Source organism: Sorex araneus, chromosome 2 (genome assembly GCF_027595985.1).
Source record: "Sorex araneus isolate mSorAra2 chromosome 2, mSorAra2.pri, whole genome shotgun sequence".
NCBI lineage: Eukaryota > Metazoa > Chordata > Mammalia > Eulipotyphla > Soricidae > Sorex > Sorex araneus.
The window spans coordinates 134,174,389-134,193,863 of record NC_073303.1 but is presented as its reverse complement, the minus strand read 5'-3'; the positions used below and the strand labels follow the sequence as shown (position 1 = coordinate 134,193,863).

Below are 19,475 nucleotides of genomic sequence, written 5' to 3'. Positions count from 1 at the left end.
GCCACCTGCCCTGACAAGGAACTGGCCAGGCGGTGTCTCATCCTGTTTGTGGCATGACTTCTTGGGTAACCTCAGGGGGAAGTCAGAGAACATGCTGGCCCTTCTACGCTCTCCTGCTGCCCCCGGGCCCTGAGCAGAGAGCGCGGCCACAGGACCCAGTGGCATCCTCCAGAAGCAGGCCACAGAGCAGAGCTGCTCCTGCCAGGGGATGGGGCAGGGGCAGGAAGCCACATACCATCTGGCTGGACGCCGTGTACTCATTGGCCTCGTTCAGGTGGCACTGACCATCGTGGGGCTGCACCAGCCCCCCAAGTTTGCCGTCCAGCGCGATGTGGGGCACGTCATCTGTGGTGAACACCAGCAGGTGCAGTGCGTCCTTCCGCCAGCCAATCTTCTCCTGAGGGGGACAGGGACAAAACTGTGGCCGCTGCTGCGTGTCCAGAGACCCTGAATAACCCCAGGACGGGGGAGAGATCCGGCTGCACAGGGGATGTTGAAACGCAGGGGCAGGGCCAAGACGTTTGCTTTGCTGATCTCGGCACCAGATACAGTGCCCCAAAGCATGGCCGCATGTGATCCCATCACTGGATACGGCACCGAGTCAGGGAGTCCCTAAATCACTGAAGTGGCCCCAAAACAAAATGAACAAAAGAAAAGAGTGAAATGCAGAAGCCGATCCAGGCACGGCCCAGCCATGCCCACGAGCCAGGGTCCTGCTCCAGCCTCCTCTTCCTGGGCTGGGGCCGCAACTGACACAGGGGCTCCTCAGTCCCAGTCAGACTGAGTCTGCCTCCAGTGACCGAGAGTGCCACAGACTGGGCCGTCTCAGAGGATCTACTAACCTTTGCCATGTCTCTTGCCTGATGAAAAGTACCCCCTGCCCTGGCCATTCTTCACTGAACCCCCTTGGGCTTCCGGGTCAATCTGATGAGCTCTCCGGTCCTCGCCCTGCTTCTCTAGGCAGAGATGAGTGAGGGTTCTGTTTTTCATATTTAGTCTGTGACCCCGGAACTAGAAAAAACAGTCCTAGTCATTATTACTGGGAGCAGCCAGACCCTGAAACAGAGCAGCAAAATCCTGGGGCCTGCGAGAGAGAGCACAGGGGTTAGGGTGCATGCACCGAGCAGGGGTGATGTTCGGAACCACGCAACTCTCTGCCCCCACTTCCTTTCCCCGTGTGTCTGAGTGGCCCTGGAGATCACCCCCTGCCTCCTCTGGTGCCGCAGATTCTGGCCTTGACTCAGACTGCTCACCCAGTTTGTGGAGAGTGTTGAGACGGGCCTTTGTGCCCACTGCTGGGGAGCTCCCCAAAATAACTGGGATGTAGTTACCTTCCCATCAATACCAAAGGGGTACCCCATAATACGCTGGCATCTGGGTAATCATGTTAAGAATTAAAAATTGACAATTCACTTGGTGCTGGCCCAAGAGAGTGGGTTCCCAAACTCCACAAGTTAAAGGTGATCTATTACTCTTCCAACAGACAAGGGGTGCACTTTTCTCATCACCAGAATGAAGCATAAAGCAGCCTGACCATTTTGACTTGCTCTGAAAGGAGCATAAAGATGTTTTTAAGGACCAAAGACTGATAGTACAGGGTGAAGGTGCTTTTCCTGCAAGTGGCCCAATCCAGTTTGATCTCTGGCACCCCAACCACCTCCAGCAGTGGCCCTAAAACAAACAAACAAACAAAAACCCAAATGTTTTAAATCCTAGAGTTCAAAGTAATTGCATAAAAGAAAGGGGTTTGGGAAAAAAACAGTGGGACTGAAAAATAGGGGTGCCACTGTGAGAACCCCAGTCTTTGGAGGCATCAGTTTCCTGTGCCGGCAGTCAGCTCTGCGCGGTGGCTGAGCAGCTGTGCGTCTGGTCCCATGGAAGCCAGTGGAGATGGAGGAGCTGTTCCAGACTGCAGGGAGCGGTCAGCCTGATGGAGAAAGCCTACTGCCAAGGGGAGCCTGGGGTCAGAGACAGCAGAGAGGAGGACAGAGGGTGGACATCTTGAGGTGAAGGGGGAGGATGAGTTCAAGCAGAGCTGGACAGATTCTATAGGGACAATTGGGAGGGGAATTGCAGGGAGGAGGCATCAGGGCACTAGCCCAGGGGCCCAAGCGCTTGCCTTGCTGCAGCTGACCTCATGCTAATCCCTCACATTGCATTGTCCCCAAACAGGTCCAGGAGTGAACCTGAGCAAAAATCCATGAATAGCTTGTGAGTACCAGTGGCTATGGCCCAAACAAAGAACAAAAAGTTTTAAAATAAAGCAGTACATCATAAATAATGGGTTTAGAATGGAGAGGCGAGATGCTTGGGAGAAAAAGCATAATCATGAGAGTATAAACCAGCAGGGTTACTGGCAGGAAAAATGTGGATCTGTTACTCACCAGACCACATTAATATACAAAATTCCCTAACAAGGTAGAAGACTGCCAACTTGCAATTTAAACTTGTGTATTAAGAGCCATAATGAGGGCAAGAGAGAGCTCAGCAGACTGGAGCACGTGCTCTGCCTGTGAGAGGCCTGTGTTCGATTTGGCACTGAATGGTCCCTGAAGCACTGCTAAGAGGGAGCCCTGAGGAGCCCTGAACCAGAGGTAGCCCTTGAACACATCTGGGTGTAGGCCCAAAACCAGAAAAAAAAAAAGAGCCATAAAAGCCATTAAAAAAAGAAAACCCCAAAAAGGTCTTAGATAAATTGTCAGCGATTATATTCATGCATTGGAAGACAACACTGTTAAGGTGTCATTTCTTTCCATATCGGTCTAGAGATATGACACAAGCCAAGTTAAAAAGCCCAGCAGTCTCTTGAGAACAGGACAAGCTGATTCTACAATTTCTATGGAAAAATAATGGACATTAGTCAAGTAATTTTGCAAAAAGAGGAAAGCTACATTACTTCTCCAAGATCAGGGCCTACCGTGAGCTGGTATTTCATACAGTTTGATATTAATACAAGGATAAATACAGACACTCCTGGATAGATAGACTAGAGATTAACCTTCATACAGAGGTCAACTGGACAGAAGGTACAGGAACAATTAGACATCCGTATGCAAAATAAATGAAGATCAACATGTATGTATCATTATATATAAAAATGAATTCAAAGTGGAAACTGTAGCATTTCTGTATAAGAGAAAACCCTTGTGACCTTGGTTTAGACAAAGCTTTCTAAGACATGATTCATAGAGTAAAAATGTGATGAACTGTACTTCTTCAAAATGGAAAACATCTGATCCCTGAAAGATACCATTAAGAAAACAAAATGATAAAACAGACTGGGAGAAAATATATTAGCCAAAAATAAAAAGGGAATAAAAACGCCCAACCCTGATAAACTACTTGTATCCATAATAGAGCAAGAATGCTCCTAAGTCAATAATAAGAAACAACAGTAGAATATGAGTAGAATATGGGAGAGAGAGAGAGAGAGAGAGAGAGAGAGAGAGAGAGAGAGAGAGAGAGAGAGAGAGAGAGAGAGAGAGAGAGAGAGAGAGAGAGATCTGGACGGTGCATCAAAGAAATAGATGGGGAGAAGCACATAAAAGAAATCCAGCGCCACTCGCCTCCAGGAACTGCACCTTCAGACCATAAGGAGGGGCTGCAGCAGGTCCTGTGATGGGATGCAGGCCTTCCATGAGAGACACCGTGGGAGAAGAGTTCCTTCAGTGACAAACCAGCCCACCAAGTACTGCAGTGGGTATGGAAGAACTGGAATTTCATAATTGCTGGAGAGAGCATAAAATTCCAGCAATTTTGGAACACAGTCTGTCAGATTCTTTAAAAGTTCATTATACACTTAGCATTATTAACCCAACGGATGTCTAATTGTTCCTATACCTTCTGTCCAGTTGACCTCTGTATGAAGGTTAATCTCTGGTCTATCTATCCTGTCCAGGAGTGTCTGTATCTATCCTTGTATTAATATCAAACTGTATGAAATACCAGCTCACGGTAGGTCCCTACAGTTGGGCATCTAGCCCAGGGAAATGGAGACTCAGGCTCCCACTACGGGGCGAGTAAGTAAGCAGCACATCAAGCATCTCTGTGCAGAGTAGTACTATTCAGCAGCACACAGTAAAAACCACTGATAACACACACTCTGATGACTCACCAAGTAGGGCGCTAAGTGGGAAGGGTCAGATCAAAGGAGACTTAGGTTGGTCAGAGAGATAGCAGGGGTAAAGGCTGACCTCGATTCATTCCCCAGTAACGCATGATTCCTGAGCAGCACTGAGAGACTCCCAGCAACAAAGCTGGGAGTAGCCCAGAATCCCCCCAAGAGCCACCAGGTGTAAGCCCCCCAAACCAACATGGCACCACGTGTCACCCAGGACTCCCAGCACTGCCAGGGCTCACTTCTAGGCACAGAGTCAGGAATAGGCCCTGAACCAACTCCATTAAAGTGTGACCCAAAATTAAAAAAGTAAACTAAAATTTTTAAAAAGAATTGCATAACTATCTCACAGTGATTCATTAAAAAAAATTGCATAAGCAAACAAAGATAGAGTGTTATGTTTGACTTATGCAGCAGTGAGGAAAGACAACTCTCTGTCTTAGGATAGAGAACAGAGCAGCAGCTGACAAGAGCAAGGGGAATGAAAAAACTTAAAACAGGGAGATGGAAATAATCTGTATCTTGTAATTGCTTGTTTTGGCAGTACTCACGGGTCACTCCTGGCTCTGTGCTCAGAAGACCATATGGGGTGCTGGTGGGGATCGAACCTGTGTAGACTGCATCAAGGAAAATCCCGACCCATTCATTGTACCACCTCTCCACTCCTCAAATAATCTTTATCTTAATTGTGGGGGTGACAATAAGACTTTACACCTAAACAGGGTGAAGTTAATATATGTAAATGATCCCTTCATAAACCTGATCTGAAAAAATGAAAGCTTAGGATTGGAGAGAAGGCCCACAGGGCTGAGCCCATGCTTTGCATGCCAAAGAATGGGGGCTGGTTCAGGGCTAAATATCTGCCTTGCAAGCACGAGACTGAGAATCTGATCCCTGGGGCTGCCTGCCTGAGCCAAGCATGGCTGCTGGGTGTCTGGAAGCCCTAATGCTACAGAGGTAGCCGGGGCTGAGCACTTGCACAGTTGCCGCCCCTGAGAGCACCACAGCTGCTAGACGAGAGAGCACCGAGGTCAAAGTACAGCCTCAGGACAGCATTATGTGAGCACTGCCACAAAAATGTGAGCACCCCAATCAGGGAACAACAGCACAGGAAAATAGAGTAATTAACTTTTTAAGTAGTGACAAAACAAGAGTGACAAAAATAAATTAAAAATAGTGACAAGAAGGGAAAGAATATCATCCTACTAGTTGAGAAGGGATAAGTAAGCAGAGCTGTCTCCTCTTTGGCCATTAGAGAGTATGGTCAGGGCTGAAGTGCAGGCTTTGTGTGCAGGAGGCCTGGATCCAGCCCAGGCCAACACAGTCCTCTGGGCACTGCCAGCAGTGACCCTTCCTAAGCACCACCAGTGACCAACCTCCCCACTAAAATATGAAGAAATCATGTTCATACAAAGCATGGAAACACATGTAAACACATTATAACATGAAAAGCAAAGGGTACAATATAACCTCAGTGAGATCACAATCTCAATGTGCAACAGGCATGATTTTCTGTTACAAAGAGGACAAGAAGGATTGACAGGAAATACACCATCCAGAGGGCTGATGGCATTTTCTCCTCTGTGCACTGTCTTCCACCAGCAAGTCCTCTTGTACATCATGGGGCTCTGAACACCGGCTCTGTCTTTGTGCTTTTACATTTCCTTTTCATCCATGTCAGCTCTTGGGGGTCTTGTGGGGCCATAAAGGAGGCAGGTAGGAGACAGCACCATGTGGGAGACCCCACAAGAGTCTCTTACTTTCATTGCTGCTTTCATTATCTGCGTGGCTTTGATCAAGTTAGTCAAAGCCTCAAAAATGTTTTGCTTGTCAGTAAAATAGAAATGTTTATTGATAACCTCCACTATCCCACTTATATATTTACTTTTGCCACACTCAGAGGTGCTCAGGTGATCACAGGTGGTACAGGCAATTGGATTGGTCACATTCAAGGCAAACATCTTAACCCCTTTTCTTCACTGTGACCCTCGGGAAGTATCTATTGCCATCTAGGAGATGGAGAAACTGACATTAGCTAACTAGGCCAAGGGTACTGCATTGGTAAGAAGCAGAGAAGCTCTGCTCAGATAACCTCATGCCACCAAAGGTAAACTGCCCAGTCACAGAGAGATGAGGGAGTGTTTGTGTGTGTGTGTGTGTGTGTGTGTGTGTGTGTATGCATCTGTGTGTATTTGTGTGTATGTGTGGGTGTGCATGTGCATGAATGCAATAAACAAGACAATTCATGGTAAGCTCTCAACTAATAACTGCTGGACCCAAAATAAATATTGAATGGAAAGACTGCCTCTGAAATGAAAACAGTTCTGCAAAATGAAGGGTAGCATAGCATAATAACTCGACTTATCTCACTGAAGTGGACCTTGTGGCATCAGTGAGGTAAACAAACTTGACCCTGAGTTTGGGCTTTGGAGAATGAGTCAGGACGTGCTTATTCATCCACCCAGGCTGGGGGTTGCAGATGCCACAGGAGGTGACTCCACAGAGAATGAACATTTGAAATTCCTTCCCTGCTCTCTGCCTGCAGAGCACACAGAGCTGTTCTTGAGTTTTAAGCTCTGGATTCCATATTTGGTGAGCAAAACAAAAGGAAAAGTGGATTTTTTAAAAAGAAAAATGAGGCTATGTGGGCTGGGTCCATAGCACAAGGTGCTCGTTGTGCAAGCCTGAGGCTGCAAATCTAGCCCCCAGTACCACTTACATCAACATCAAGTTGGGGAGTTTTCTTTTAAAGAATCACCTTGTTTTAGGTTCAGAGATACAGTGTAAGAGGTAAGGCACTTGCTGTGTGTGCAGCTGACCCTGTTCCATCCCTGGCACTATATAGGGTCTTCTGAGAACTGCTAGGAAAGATCCATAAGAGGAGGAGGAAAAAGAGGAGGAGGAAGAGAAGGAGGAGGAGGGAGTGAAGGAGGAGGAGGGAGTGGAGGAGGAGGAGGAGGGAGTGAAGGAGGAGGAGGGAGTGAAGGAGGAGGAGGGAGTGGAAGAGGAGGAGGGAAAGGAGGAGGAGGAGAAGCGCAACAGCCTTGTTTTGCTCAAAAAAATCACTTTACTGCAAAGTATGCAGGCTGGGTGACAGTGATACAGGCCTGGCACCTTCCCACAGAGGTTTGCTCCTGCTGACAGGATCTGCGCAGGAAGGAGGGCCTGCAGCCCAGAGCTCAGTCCCACAGAGCTCAACACTGCGGCCTTGGGCAAGCTCCTTCATCTCTCCGTCAGCTTCTCATCTGCAAAGGGGCACTCACTACCAGTACTGCCAAAGCAGGATGCTGGGACTGCACCCCACAATGGAAGAAAGCAGCCCCAGGCAGACAGGTGCTGTGGGCCATGATCTAGAACATTGCTCCACCCTTGGACATGGGGCTGGGGGTGGCCTGGTTTTTCCTGCATGTTCTACTTCTGAAAACTCCTTGAAGTGTGTGGTGTATGTGTGGCCCTATTATCAAGCTAAACTGTTCTCCAGGTCTCTGAGTTAAAAACAACTTTTCAAAGTCCATTTAATGGGATGTAGTAAGGGCTGGTCTCTGGGTAAAAATGTCAGAGGCTGGGTGGGACGGAAACGCGCCCGACTCAGAAGCAAGGGAGCTGGAGGCCGGCCAGGACGACAAGTTGCCTACTGGCTCAGCTCACTGCCCCACGTCTCCACCTCACCCAGCAGCTCCCCACAGAGAGGGCAGAGGACTTGTTCCTGCTCTGACCTGTGGCCCACCTCAGCCAGCAGCCTTGAACCCACCCCTCTGATCTTTCTGACCCAAGAGAAGGAGGGTGCTTTTCTCCTCAAGGCGAGCAGCTCCCCAGTCTTGCCCTTTCTGGACACCGTCTGTCAGTCTGTCTCTCCACTGTTTCCTTCCCAAGTACTTACAACTTAACCTGCCGGGCCAGAGAGACAGCACAAGCCAAGCACAGTGAGAGGGCTGGGGGTCACCTCCAGGTCTCCTGATGAATACCAGGACTGACCCCTGAGCATGGAGATGGGAGTAAGTCCTGAGCACTGCTGGGCATGATCCCAAGACAAGATTAAAACAAATTACATTAGCTTATGACCAATTCATAATGTAGCAAGCAGGTAGACGGAGGGTGGGCAGGGAGGGCCCTGGCAATGAAGTAATAAAACCAAGCTGGGATTTGAAGTTACTCTGATGCTAGGCCTAGAGAGTGAGATGTTTCATGGCCGGACCGACTTGTGGACACAAGCGCTGAGTTCTGGTAAGACTCTTAACTGGAACCAGAACAGGCCCAAAGCAGGCTAGAAACCTCTCCCCTCCTCAGAGAAGCTCCAGCAGAAACAAATGGCATGATGATAGATCCCCAAAAGTTTAAAACTTTGTGATAACAACATAGAAGCAGAGTTTTACCTAGGTAGAAAGGCTCTGTGGGGAACGGTGGGAAAAAACCTATAAAACGAGTTGTGCAAACAGTGACTTCCCTGCTTGGGACACTCAAGATGCATGGTGTCAGTGAGTACGACCTGGTGAACACAAGTCTGAAGACAAATGAGGCTATGAAAAAGTAGTGCAAGATGTGAAATTTGCTTTGTTTACCTTTATATATATTTTTGTTTTTTAAAAATACTATTTCTATTGAGGTACCAAGATTTACAATACCGTTGATCACACTTAATTACATCACTCCAACACCAAGAGAGCCAGCTTCCCTTGACCCCTGTCCCAGAGTCCCTCCCAGCCATTCCCCCACTCCTTCTTGCCGCATAAGCTCAATTCTGTAGACAAAATCTTCAGTTGGTTCTGGGGTCGGAGCAATAGCACAGTGGGTAGGGCATTTGCCTTGCACGTGGCTGACCTGAGTTCGATCCCTGGCACCCCATATGGTCCCCCAGGCACCGCCAGGAGTAATTCCGGAGTGCAGAGCCAGGAGTAAAGCAAAAAAAAAAAAAAATCTTCAGTCGGTTCTGATGACCTTAATCATTTATTGCTCTCTTACTATGCTTATTTTTTATCCCACATGTGGGAAAGATCTCTTTTTCAAGTATGTGTGTGGAGCTGATGGAACCTGACACATAGAGAGGTCTAGAACTAACTGTCCAGAAAGTCCACAAAATTGAAAATCAATACTAGGTTGAGAAAGTAATGTTTTTCAAAAACTAAATCTTTTTTAGAGGTATATATGTTTAAAAAAATCAGTATTATAGATTCTATGTTAATACATTTTAGCGTTTACATGAAATAGTTTACTTGTATAAGTTTTAATATGAAAGATTATGTTAACAATGGAAGGAGATCTACAACAAACAAATCTTTTGCTGGTTTGATTTGGGCCAAACTCAATAGTTCCCAGGCTACTCCCAGCTCTGTGTGGGGGAGTCGCTCCCAGGGGTGATGAGGTGAGGCGGGGACTGTACCTTGCCAGGGGTTGAGTACACTGCTAGCATGTACTCAGCTGTCTCTCCAGTCCCAAACAATCCTCAAACTTACCCAGTCTTGACCCCCGACCCCCATTAGGAAGACTAATGCTTGATATATTTACAGACCTGCTGGGGCCAGGATGGGGGAACAAAGCCTGCCCCTGGTTGCCCTCAATGATGGAGCTGCAGGTGGTCACCCCGGGCAGGGGCACATGCTCCTCCTGTCACATCCACACCATGGCGAGGACTTCCGTCACACTCAGCACTGCGGGCGGCTGTGCACCAACTATCATTTGGGCCATTTTGCACTGATATCAGAAACATCAGCTTTTAATGACTGGGTCTTCTGACCTCAGGGTCCATCCACCAGAGAAGTAAACACTCCCCCAAGTGCAGGCTTCTCTCTCCAGGGCCTACTAGCTATCACGGCAGTCACTCTCCACAGACTCCGGGCACTGAGAACTGTGCTCTCTGAACACCTAGGAGCAGAAGCAGGGCCTGTGGGGTCCCGTGAGGCCGACAGGGCCCCGGCTGACTCTAGGGCTGGCTCCAACCAGTAAAAACCAGGCAGGGTACTTGTGATCCCTGGAAAATGTGAAGGTTTCCAGAGCCAGGTCACAGCTGTTCCTGATAAACAGGAAACTCTCAGCTCCAGAATTATAGCAAGTGCAACTGCCTTCCCAGGGGACGGATTCTGTCCTGTTTCCTGCTGGCACACCAGGTCACAGGGCAAACCAAAAAATTCCTTGGCCCTCTTTGCAAATGCCCCTCCCACGTCCCCCGGCTCCTCCCACAGGCAGGGCAGCAGCGCGAAGGCTGCCAGGCATAGTCTGGTCGCCCACAAGGGGATTTTGAGCTGTAAGAAGCTTTGAGAATCGGGTCAGAGAGAGAGAACACTGAGGCCAGGTGCTCTGACAACAGGTCAAGCCCCAGTCCTGCACGTAGCCCTGGAGCTTCACCAGGAGCGACCCTCAGCACAGAGCCAAGAGTAAGCCCTGATCACTGCAGGTGTGACCCAAGCCATCCCAACATTCGAGGATTTACCTGATCTTACTATCTTTAAAAGAAAAAAATGAACCATTGTGAGACACACAGTTACAAATATATTCATGATTGATTTTCAGTCACACAATGTTCCATCACCCATCCCTTCACCAATGCATATTTCCCGCCACCAACATCCCCATTTTCCTTCCTACCCTGTTTCTGTAGCCTGCCTCTAAGGCGAACAGTCTGTCTCTGTCTCTGTCTGTCTGTCTGTCTCTCATGTCCCCTCTCTGATTTTCCTTCTAAACACTGGTTTGCACTACTGTTACTAAAAGGGTATCATGCATGACACTTTACCTCCTTCCAAGTTATCAATGAACTGGAATCCAAAAAAAACAATCTGAAATATCAACGAAACCAAGAGTTTCTTTGAAAAAATAAACAAGATTGATAAACAACTAGCTAGACTCACTGAGAGAGAGAAAGAGAAAGAGAAAGAGAGAGAGAGAGAATCGTAATACATTGATACTACACTTGATCTTAGCTAAAAGCCGAGAAGCGATTCAAAATACATTGAATCAGAAATGAAAGAGGGGACATCACAACAGAAATTCAAAGGATCATCAGAGATCATTTGAGAATCTTAATGCCACGAAACGAGAGAACCTAGAAAAACTGGATAAATTCCTGAACTCTTTCAAAGATTTAAATAACTGATCTTAGTTTTGAGATCAAGTGAGTTTTCTGCTCAGAAGGGGGCAGGAAAAACCACCTTCAAGGACTGAGAGAAGCCAGGGTGTGAGGTGCTTGGCACAGCCTGGCTGCTGACAAACTCCAGGACAATGGGATCAATACTGTCTCAGCACAGAGACTCAGGCAGCAGGAGAGACCCACCGGCCCCTTGAAGGAGACCCCGTCAGCAGCCCTCGGGAGTCAGACCCGAGTGGGCACTCACCACTCTCCCTTGGATGAATGGGCACCCATGTGTCTACCCTGCAGACCCTGATCCACAAGCCCTTCCCAGCACCCTCCTTGGCAGACTCAGCATTGGTCAACCTTGGGTCAAAGGTCATAATCAAACCCTGGGAATCAGAGCACAGGCTTGGGGGAGGACATGAAAGATGTGGGTCACTCCAGCAGGTCTGAGTGTGGAGACCCACAAGTGTGGGAGCCAGAAGGGCACACGCCAGGCTCCGTTCTCCGTGCGCTCAGCTTCCCTCATCTGCTGACAGTCAAGCCCACTTCCTTCGCTTTCTGTCAATAAACATGATCTCATTCTCATCGCGGTTTGTTTCTCCTTCCCCTGGCCGGAACTCTGTAATGAAAACTGTAATGAAAACTCTATTCTAAAAAAAGCTGTTCTGTGCTTCAACTTAAGGATGGAGCAAGTGTAGCCTTTCATTCCAGGGGGCAGACAGCAGCAGAGAAACCTTGGCCAGGACTCAAGGTGACCACATTTATCTTGATCGAGCACCAACAAGGTGCATTCAGGCATGACTGACATCTGAATTGAAGGAAAGTCTATAATGCATTAAGGCAGCTCCATATGAATACCTATTCTGGGGGGAAAATGTAGCAACAGCTAATATTAATAATAAGTGTCAACTTCACAGAGATGATTCCACCTAATGTTTACAAATAGGCTGTTAATTTTTGGGTTGATCTGTAAGCTCATGTCAAGCCTCTGAGGCTAAGGACATTTTCTCTTATTTCTTTAATTTTCACCACCATTCCTGCCCCTGAGCAGCTGGAAGTCACAGCACTCATGGTTGTGAGACACTGTGAATGCACACTGGCAGACTGGAGCAACACGAGGGCAGTTTCTGGGCTGCAGGAGCAAGCAAGAACCTGTGACGGTGGGCCGGAGTGATAGCACCGTGGGGAGGATGTTTGCCTTGCATGTGGCTAATCCAGGTTTGATTCCCCGCATCCCATAGGATCTCTAGTGCACCACCAGGAGTGATTCCTGAGCACAGAGCTAGAAGTAAGTCCTGAGCATCACTAGATATCAACAACAACAAAAAAAAACCCACCTGTGACTTCAAAGTATCTCTCTGGGTACCAAATGCTCCAGGTGGCCTGTGAGACACCTACCTTGTACTTGGTCGACCCCAGTTTGAGCCCAAGCACCAGCAAGAGTGACTCTTGAGCACAGAGTCAAGAATAGCCCCTCAGCAGTTCAGCTGTGGCTCAAAAACTAAAAAGCCATGAACGAAAATACAAAAACATGGCAGAGGCAGCAGGCCACAAATTGCCCATAAGTCTACTCCCAGAGCCCTTCTGGGCCCCAAGAAAATCCAATCTTTTTCAGGTGTTTCCCGAAGGCCTGAAACCAGAGCATGAATAGGAGGGCTGGTTCAGATGACGCCCGTGGGAACATGGCAAGGCTGTGACAGAGCAGAGCCTTGCCAAGACAGAGACTCCGAACGGCAGCAAACACAACACATGGGGAGGACCTCCAGGCAGCTCCCTGATTCTGTAACTCTGCTTGGAAAAAAGACACCACTGTGAGGCAGGGGCCAGGGAGTTAGCAAAGCAGGTAAGGCACTTGCCTTACATGTTTTATTTTTCTTTCTTTCTTTTTTCTTTTGGGGGGCGGCAACAACCTGGCAGTGCTGAGGGCTTATTCCTGACTTGATGCCCAGGTATCCCTTCAGGTGGCACCTGAAGTCACCTTGTAGTGCCAGAGATTGAATCTAGGTCGGCCTTATGCAAGGCAAGCACCCTACCTGCTGTGCTAGTTCTTCAGTGGCTCTATCCCTGGCACTGTATGTGATCCTCTGACGTTCCGCTAAGAGTGACTCCTGAGCACTTACAGGTGTGGCCTATCCACCAGAAAGAAATAGAAATCAGGCCAACAAACCCAGAGAAACCCCATCTGACCCATGGGAGGCAAAGAGAGGGAAGGGGTCGGAGAGGGTCCTCTTGTGCAGGTCACCTGGGAGATCATTCTCCACACTCCATTGTTGCTGCAGAAGCTCTGCAAGCCTGGAGCAAGAGGGATAAGCTGGAGAACCGAGCACTGAGCAAAGGGGTTGCGAGTTCGGGCAACAAGCAGTAGGAGGGCACAGAGGGTCCTGCCCTGCCCCCAGCCCCCTTCCTGCATTCTCAGACCAATGTTCTGAGGCCCAGAAAGTGACCCCACAGAGCCAGTCCCTGTGTGAGGCTCAGCATGAGCAGGGACAGGGTCACCCTTGTTGAGTCCTCTTCACCCTGTTGGCACCGCCCCACTCCCCAAGCACCCAGGCACCAGGGCACAGAGAGGGGGCAAGAATCATCCAGGGAGGGCCAGGGAGAAGCTCAAAGTGCCAGAGTGCTGCCTTGCTTATTTAGGTCTCCAGATCTGAACTCTGCCACCAACTGAGCCCCTGGGTACCCTGTGTCGGACTGTCACCACTGGGCCAAGTATTGCCAATGGGAGACCCCTTGAGTGGTGAGGCTTCTATCCGACTGGCTCTAGCCCTTAGTAGCAGGGCATGTAACGAAGCCCTGAGCCACCGCACTTTCTCACCTGGAACCCACCACACTGTTGCATTAGGACTGAACATCGGAAACATGATTAACAGACAAGCACAGCGGTGATTCTCTTGCTTCTGGAAGCCCCTGGAATTTGTGCTCCTATAAAAACTCTCACCAGAATGACACTGTCCTTCCAGCCCCCTGGGGCCTGTGGTCCCTATATGAGGTTAGAGTTATAACCTCATACCAGCAAAGAATCTAGTCCCATACCAGCAAAGAATCTAGTCAGGCCACACCTTCTTCTCAGTGTGTAAACTACTCTGCTTGCTTTAAGACTTATTCTTCTACCTATTTTGGGAGAGTGGAGGTCATTCAATGCTTTACGAATAGGATATCTAACGCTATATAAGAGAAGCAAAATTAAAAGAGGAATCTGGAACAACATTATGGCAGGGAAAGCACTTGCCTTGCATTCAGCTGACCCTGGTTTGATTCTTGGCTCCACCATATGGTTCCCTGAGCATGGTTAAGAGTGATCCTTGAGTATAGAGCCAGGGGTTAGTCCTGAGCAATGCCACATATGACCCCCAAAACATATATATATATATATATGCATATATATGTACATATATGCATATATATGTGTGTATATAGGGGGGGATAGAGAGGGGGAGGGAGGGAGATCTGTCTCAAGGATAAGGAGGATCAAGGCCACAAGAAGCCAGGGCAGATGGGAAATGCACTGAGCTGCATGAATCTTATTTCCTGTCTGATTTGAGAAAGCAGCTCACAGAATTCTTGTGTGGCCAGAGAATGCCAGCCACGCTTACACATGTATGTTGCCTCTTTAACCTGAGCTGAAACAGGCAAAGTGGGGTAGGCAAAACTTGGAGCCCAATGTGCTGGGTCTCCCCCATGGCCCAGGCCAAACACACCACCTCCCTGTTTGAGGAGAATGGGAGAGCAGGCATTTCCGTGTGAACATTGATCACCTGCCACGTTGGAACATTCCAGAGTAAACAACTTCCACTCTGGAAAGTCCTTGGGCAGCAATCAAAGCAACCACGGGGGAGGCGGTGATCCCAACCAAGAAGTTTAAACAGGTCTTATATGAGGTACTTTCCAGGTAAAGGAGAAAACAAGGGCAGAGGCATCCCAGCTCCTCCCAGCTGGGAGGGGTGCTGGGGAAATACTGCAGAATGGGCTGGGGTGGTCCTCAGAGGAGGCGGCTGGGAATAAATGCACCCAGATGGGCTGATGCAGCAACTAAATACTTCCTGTCGTTGGGGCTGGAGCGCTAGGACAGTGGGTTAAGGGGCTTCATGCATGTGGCCAACCCTGGTTTGACCTCTGGCACCACATACTGATTGTCCCCTGAGCCCTGCAGTCCTGGTACTACCAGTGTGGCCCAATGACCCCCACCCAAGTCCAAAGTCTAAATATGTTATAAATCATCCACCACCATCAAAATAGCCAACTATTATATTATTATAAAAAATAAAAACATCATTGAAACACAACTAGCCAGGATTGGTGATTATTAACGCTGGACAATGGGTACATGGGATTTAATGTCACATGTTCTCTTTGCCTTGGGAGTGTTGGAAATGCCCCATAATTTTTGCATGCTTTGCGTGAGATCAATCCCGGCATCACCTGGTGCCCTCAAGCACTGAGCCGAGTAAGTAACCCCAGAACACCACCAGTCTTGGGCCAAAAACCAGAACGAAACCAAGACAAAACAAAAATTTACATGTTAGTTGTAGAAATTTAGGTAAAAATATTTAAAGGCAAAGGCAAAAAGGAAAAGTGCCCGCATCTTAACACTGGAGACAGGCTGCTTTTACTTTGGTCTGTTTATTTCCAATCTTTTACATATTTTTCTTCCATTTCTTTGTAAATAGTATTACACTGTCTGTACTTTTCATTAATTGCTTTCTATTTCCCTCAAAAATATTTACCTGAAGGATTAGCGGTAAAGGACCAGAGAGATAGTACAGCAGACAGGGCAACAGTATGCTTTGTATGCAGCTGACTGGGTTTGGTCCCCAGCAACCTTTAATGGTCCCCTGAGCCCACGGGGAGTGATCCCTGAGTTCAGAGCCAGGAGTAACCCCTGAGATGGGTGTAGATTTAGGGTTAGAAATGTGGCTTATGGGATAGAGCACATGCCTTAGATATGTGAAGCCCTGAGTTCCATCCCCATCACCACATACCCAAGTTCCCCAGCACTGCTAGATGTGGCCCTCATGGCCCCCCTCCCCCTGAGCACCACTAGCCTAAGTTCTGCTGGAAATGATCCTTAAAACAACTGAGGAAAGGAACTAATCAAGTTCTTAGATGTTCTCTCTGGCCATTGCATAGAGATAAGGTCGAAACTTGAAGTCCAGTATCTGGTGACTGTATATAAAGTGGGATGAAGCAGGAAGAAGGTGATTTTGTAATAGGTGATTGCAAGCAAGGAAGATATTGCTGGACGATCACCCAAGATCAAGGGAACATACAGGAGCAGAAGCGTGAAGCGGAGGCCAGGGCTCTCAGCCCCCAGCCAAGCCATCCTTCACTAGGGTGGGCCTCTTATGAAGGGCGGGGAGGAGGAAGAGAAGCGCCAACACAGCTCTAATACACGTTACTGATGACTCTCTCCCAGCACTATCATTCCCTGTGAGCGGTGTAGGCCGGTTCGCTTCTGCTCTGGAAGTCTTGAGCCTTGAATATGGAGCTTTTAAAGGGAGGGACATTGCCTCACACTTGGGAGAGACAAGGATTTGTTGTGGGCACAAGAAAAATGAAAGCTTCTCAGGCCACACTGCTTCAAGCACTCTAAAAGGCCTTCTGAGGAAAAGTGTCTTCAAAGAAGCAAGGTGAGTGGGCGCTGTGTGGGCCTTCCCTGGGTTCTTTCCCCCAAGTCTGAGAGATCATTTCCCTCCCTGAATAAAAGAAAAAGCACAAAATCCCAGAGCTGGGAGGGAAGAATCATTGACTTCTCTGCACTGTGCATCCCTACCAAGGGTCAGGAGGACAGCGCCCCTACACAATCAATGCCTGAGTGACAGTCAAAACTGTCAGTCTTCCTTTCTGAAGAAAACCCCCAAGCCCCTTCTCTGTGCTACGTTGAAAGAATCAGAGCAGAATGCATTTGAGCTGTGTCCCATACAGCTTCTCCCACCTCTGGGATAGTAAACACTGCTCCCAATCATGTGACCGGGACCAGCAGGATGTGGGGGCTTCTTTGGTGATGCTGACCCTCCAGGGGGTCCCTGAGAACTTAGAGGACCACAGAGGGCCTGACTGGAGGAAGAGATTGCTCTATTCTCTCCACAGCTTTCCCCTCACTTCTCTATCATTTTGGGTTTTAGTATCAGAAAATCCCGTGCTTGTCTTATCGCCATCCTGTTGAGGATGGAAGTGCAGAAAGAAAGTTGAGTCTGTAAGGAATAAACTGAGTCAGAAGCTGATTCAGACAAGGCACTTAGCCCTTAGTAAACCGACAGCAGCTACAGAACCACAGTCCCTCCAAACCGAGCTCTAACCTCATCTTCTCACACGGGAGCATCAGCCACGGCCCTAAGGAGCCCTCCCTGCACACCACACCCAACTTTCCAGTAAGCCCATCCAAGGAAGTGCACACTCTCAGTGAGCACCACTGCAGGAACACAGTTAGAAGTAGGTGTTGGGACGCTGTGGTCAAGAGTGTTTGCTTGACTCTGGAGGGGCTCTGGGCTGTTTGGACAGTAGGACACTATCTGAAAGAAACTTATTACTCACATTCCATCTGTGTATTTTGCTGAGACTGGCACCTCTTAAAGCATGAGCTCATTTGTGACCTAAGTCTGTGTCCTCCCACTGGATTCCTCCAACCCAGAGAAGCAAGAGGAAAACAGAGAAACGCAACCAAACATGACGAGTCTCTCTTCCAACACAGAGCAAGAGCAGTCGTGAGGACCAAAACTGAGCCAGGCTTCTCTACAGGCTTCTCTGCATACGGCTGGATCTTTCCTTTCTCTTCTTGACAAAAGGGCCAAAAAGCCAAACGTATAAACAAGAAACAGCTGTCTTCTGGCAGAGACGGCCCACCAAACACAGCCACACCCAGCATGTGACAAACAGCCAGCTCCCCCATACTGACCGTTGACCGGCAGGTCCCAAGGCTACTGAGCTCACCCTCAGGAGCCAGGCAGGGGTGCTCAGACACTGCCCTCTCCCACGGGCTAGGGACGAGGAGTAGCAGGAAGGGGCCTGGAAGGAAACTTACCTTGCACACAGCAGCCTGCAGGATAGCATCGAAGCCTCCCTCGGGGGCATCGCGGTTCCGGGACACCCTCTGCTTCCGAACTTCCTCATTGAAGCTGTCGACTCTGTCCGTGAGGGGCAGCAGGTGGCGGAAGCCAAAGGAGGGGAGGCAGTTTGGAAACAACTTATAACTAGAGAGAAAGGAGAGAAGAGGCACTTGCTGTCATCGTCTCGGGATCTCAAGTGCCCCCAGCCCAGTCTCTGTGTAGTCACCAAGTGCCCTGAGTGGCCACCAGGCATGTGTGCCCTGCACGCGCCCAGCAACAGCCGGGTGTGGAGAATGGGGACAGAGCATAATCCCACTGCCCAACATGGAATCTGCGTGCGGGAAGTGGGAGCAGCAGGCAGACTGGTGAGAGGAAGCAGAGGACGGGGACCATGGGCCACTGGAGAGTTTGTGGAGAGGCCCAGAGGCCTCCAGAGATGTGAGGGACAGGTGATGCAGGGACTGCGTCTGGTTGCACAGCAGGAAGGCTTCACAGGCTGAGGAAGGCGAGTGAGGGAGGTGAGGTGACAGGAGCAGGTAACTATAAAACCAGCTCTCATCACATGTCTTCACCTTGACAAGGACCATGTAGCTTCACCACATCAACCCACAAAGAGACCACCAAAATGTGCTGGCCCTCCAGCTTATGCAGAGTGGAAAAGGATGGAAAACACTGTTTCCTTGACTGATACTGCCCGGCTACATGTTCATTTCGTCTAAATGCCAGTGAGGCCATTTTGAAATGCATCACCAGGGCATTTCAAATGCCAGAGAGAAAGTATGTGTGATTGATCCTGGTTTGATCTGTGGCATTGCATAGAGTCCTCCAAGCACCATCAGGAGTGATGCCTGAGCACAGAGCTGGGAGCAAGCCCTGAGTACCCAGGGTGCAGCCCAAGTCACCCCCACAAAAAAAGAGTAAAACAGAAATGCTCCATCTTATAGTGGAAGATTACATCATTAATGCATTGCCTCTTGCTCTGAGTCTGATGTCAGTGTTTCTCCTGACATACCAGATAATCTCATGAGCAGTCTGCAATGGAAAAGTCAAGTGGTCTGCTGCTGGGAGATCAGGCCCCACCTCTGGTTCTAGGCACTCCACCTGGATATGCAGCTAATGAGAGAATAGAAGCCCGACGTTGTTTCATGACTGAGTTTAGAGGCCCAAGGAGAGGACTCAAATGTGTGTATGCTTTGTATGCAGGGAGGCTGGCCAAGAGCTCTGGGACCACATGGTCTCTAAGGATTGGCAG

General features: G+C 48.8%; 1 protein-coding gene across 1 annotated transcript in view; it reads right to left on the bottom strand.

Moving 5' to 3' along the window:
* Positions 1 to 19,475, bottom strand: part of ITGB5 (integrin subunit beta 5) — a 129,866-nt gene that overhangs the window by 60,358 nt on the left and 50,033 nt on the right. The window contains exons 5-6 of the mRNA XM_004606660.2: positions 18,199 to 18,367; positions 236 to 397 (exon numbers count right to left, since the gene is read on the bottom strand). Coding sequence (XP_004606717.2) covers positions 236 to 397; positions 18,199 to 18,367 — 331 coding nt within the window. The remainder of the gene's footprint in view (positions 1 to 235; positions 398 to 18,198; positions 18,368 to 19,475) is intronic.